Source organism: Penaeus monodon, chromosome 23 (assembly GCF_015228065.2).
Source record: "Penaeus monodon isolate SGIC_2016 chromosome 23, NSTDA_Pmon_1, whole genome shotgun sequence".
Taxonomy (NCBI): domain Eukaryota; kingdom Metazoa; phylum Arthropoda; class Malacostraca; order Decapoda; family Penaeidae; genus Penaeus; species Penaeus monodon.
The window spans coordinates 37,134,604-37,138,175 of record NC_051408.1 but is presented as its reverse complement, the minus strand read 5'-3'; the positions used below and the strand labels follow the sequence as shown (position 1 = coordinate 37,138,175).

The following is a 3,572-nucleotide window of genomic DNA, read 5'->3' as shown; positions in this document are numbered from 1 at the left end:
ATCTTATCTCTCCCCACCACCTCTAGGCTAAAGAAGAAAATCCCCCTGAAATCCCCCAGCACAGAACTGGGCGAGGACGGTGTGATGGTCACCTGCCACGGGAGGATTTACAAAATTTACCAGACAGTCCATTACTTCCTTCAGCCGCGGAGGGCGAAGGAGAAGAGGGAAAGGTTTCAGGTAAAGTCTGGCTCCATTCTAGGTCTCTTTCTCCCTTCGTCGCCATTTTAAAGAAAAAAAATCGTGTCTCAAATTATTTCGCGTTTTATTCAAGGTCTCTATTCAAGCGCAATTATTTCTTGAGAGTAAAATAAATTGTTTGTGTGTTTGTTAAAAGTATATTGCATTATTTAATTTATGCTTATGTGTATATATAACTGTACTGAAAAAAATGATTGCGATGCTATCTTTGACCAGATAAATTACATGTTAGATATGTATATTTCCAAACAAATTTATTTCAGAAATATATAGTTTAAATGCATATAGATGCATTGTTACACATACAAATTATTAAATTCATATGATTTGATATCCTCTATCTTCGATTCCTTATACTTATTTATAATTTATGATAGGAATCTCCAAGTAGTGTGAAAGTAGAAACAGGAGGCTTCAGCTGTACTGTCAGTGATTCTTGCTGACAAGGAATTATTCTCTTCACTGTAAACGATATATTATCAAAGATTCAGATAGAACAGCTGTTATATTGGCCTTAGTACTTACTTGGTTCAATTCAGCATTATGTTTTAAATTTATGTTCAGTATTTAATATATCAAACCACTATACCTACTTTCTCTAATACATTTTTTTTTGTGTAACGACCTCTCATTAAATCTCTTTGCTTATAGAATATCAGTTGCAACTAAGGAAAACATACATATCACCAAACCACTGTATATTATAAATAACTAACTATAAGTTGTAGATGGAATTAACAACCGGAATTTGTAGAAAAGATTTTGACTGCAGGATTTTCAGAAAGTCCTCTATCATCTCCAGTTTCCGCCTCCACGTCGTCTGTCAGCTGATTCGCTGGTCTCTTTTTGAACGCCGATCGCCTGCTTCTTCAGCTGCTATTCTTAAACAGAACCTGCGTATTAGTATCAGAATCTTCAATACGTCTATGTAAATCTTTTGTTTTTGGTTTTGATATTTATTCATCACTGATGTGAATCGGTAACTTGGAAAGTAGAGTAAAAGGACTGCAAGTGTGATTGTTCCTTACACCCAGGGTCACATCAATCACGTGTTAAGAATGCACAGTATATTTTTCACCAGATAAAAAACAAATATTTTTTTTACCACACATTTGCCACGTATGTACATTTTCATATACAGTGTAGGAGAAGCATGTCACATTCTTAATGTACTTTGTCACAGTTACACACACAATGACAATGGAACGATCACATCTCCCACAGGATAATCGACAATATTTGGCACTGTGTTCCTACCATAGTAATACCGTATGGATAAGTTAATGATGAGAGGATGGGAGTGTACTGGCATGACAGAAAATAACCCTCGTTATGAACACAGATCTACACAGTCAGTCTTAAAGTCAACAGTGATTCCATTTTTAGGTCTAAACGCAGAAGGTCGACTTGTGGCTAATAAATTAATCAGTGGCATGATAGTTCAAGAAGGCACATGTAACGGATAACAATATGCTAAGCCTGATGATGGAAACATTGTTGACTCTTGTACTGGTGTTTAAGAATTTCCAATACAGTATTTGAACTTGGGAAATCTGTGGAAAATGAGGTGTACCTTCTCGACTAAAAACACATATAATGGTTGTTATTTTTAGGAATGTTAATGATATCTTTTACATCTTTCCTTTCCTTCCCTTCTCACAGAAAGAACATGCTGGACAACGACGAGACATGCTAAGTGTCTTGATCATGGGCATCGACTCTGTGTCTCGCGCCAACATGCGACGAAACATGCCCAAGACGTTCCACTTCCTGAAGGATGAGCTTGGCGCTCTCGACTTCCAAGCCTTCAACAAAGTGGCCGACAACACCAACCCCAACATGGCCGCTTCTCTGATGGGGCTCACTGAGAAGGAGCTGACTGAGATCTGTCAGCCAAAACGTACGAAATTTGACGACTGCCCCCTCATCTGGAAGAATTTCTCTGACGCAGGATATATTACAGTGTATGGGGAAGATGACCCTTATTCAGGATCTTTTCATTACAATAGGTATGGGTTTGTTAAAGAGCCCACTGACTATTACAACCGGCCTTATATGTTAGTTTCTCACACATACACAAAACACAATGCAGGGCTGTCTGGAAGCTTTGTACTTTGTTTGGGAGGAGAAAAGAGCATATCAGTTATCCATGATTACTCACTGGCTGTTGCAAATACATTCCGAGACACACCGTATATTTCCTATTACTGGAACACAGGCATAACACACGACGAAGTCGAATGGGCATCAGCCACTGATCTGCCTTCGCTCGAGTATCTGAGAAAACTAAATGAGAGTGGCGTGTTGGACCACACCATACTCTTCTTCATCAGTGACCATGGAATCAGGTTTGGAGACATCAGACTGACCTACGCTGGCCTGTTAGAGGAGAGACTGCCATACTTCTTTGTGCTGTTTCCCCCATGGTTCAAGGAGAAGTACCCTGAACCCTGGAAGAACCTCAACACCAACACGGAAAGACTCGTATCAAACTTTGACTTCTATGCAACTTTGACAGACATCTTGACTGGCTCATATGGAAGCAACTCCAGGTAAACCATTGAGGTTGCTTTCTTGGAATGAATATTTCCAGTTTACTTGCATTTCCTAATAAGTCCATGCATCTGTTAAACAAATCGTGATATGAAACGTCATTGATAATAAACGAAACAATATGCAAGGTTTCATTACAACAGTGCACTACATAACATTCATATTTGCACTGGGATTTTAAGTTTTAGTCGAACTTTGCCATTAATTGTTGTTAATCTAAAAAAATATGGTAAAATAGCTTCTCCTCTCAAGCAAAAGGTGTACTTATTTGGCTGTTTTAAATCCCCCAGGACGCCTCGACATGGCCAGAGTTTGTTTCAGGAGATCCCAATCAACAGGACTTGCGAGGACGCCACCATCCCTGACCACTACTGTTCCTGTGAGCACTCGAGCCAAGTGAGCCCGACGACCCTCGCCTTCACGATGCGGCGGAGTACGTTGTGGATCAGTCTAACTTCGGAATGACGGCTTTTCCGGAGTGTATGAAGTTACATGCTGTACAGGTAAGGATAATAAACGGGTGCGCTTTAGGTAAGTGTTTTTTTTTCTTCTTCTGCTGCTGTTTATAACTGTAGTGAGATCAAATGAGAATTAACTTGGGTTGTAGTTTGAATTATCTCGATTTTTAGGATACGATTATTCTGAGTGAGTTGAAGAATGACTGAGTGGGTGAGGATTACTGTAATGTCGATCTACATAAAGTCTTTCATTGACAGGTGGTCAGAGGACAGATCGGGGCGAGTCACAAAGGCACCATAAAGAACATGCTCACAATCTCTGTTGTTTTCATGACTATGCCAGGTAAGACTGAGCTCTAC

The 3,572-nt window shown here is 39.6% G+C and overlaps 1 protein-coding gene across 1 annotated transcript in view; it reads left to right on the top strand.

Annotated features, from left to right (window-relative positions):
• The window catches only part of LOC119587975, a gene marked incomplete in the record, with an annotated part of 17,684 nt that overhangs the window by 10,588 nt on the left and 3,524 nt on the right, over positions 1-3,572 (top strand). The window contains 5 exon segments of the mRNA XM_037936692.1: positions 27-180; positions 1,864-2,753; positions 3,045-3,148; positions 3,151-3,257; positions 3,471-3,555. Coding sequence (XP_037792620.1) covers positions 27-180; positions 1,864-2,753; positions 3,045-3,148; positions 3,151-3,257; positions 3,471-3,555 — 1,340 coding nt within the window.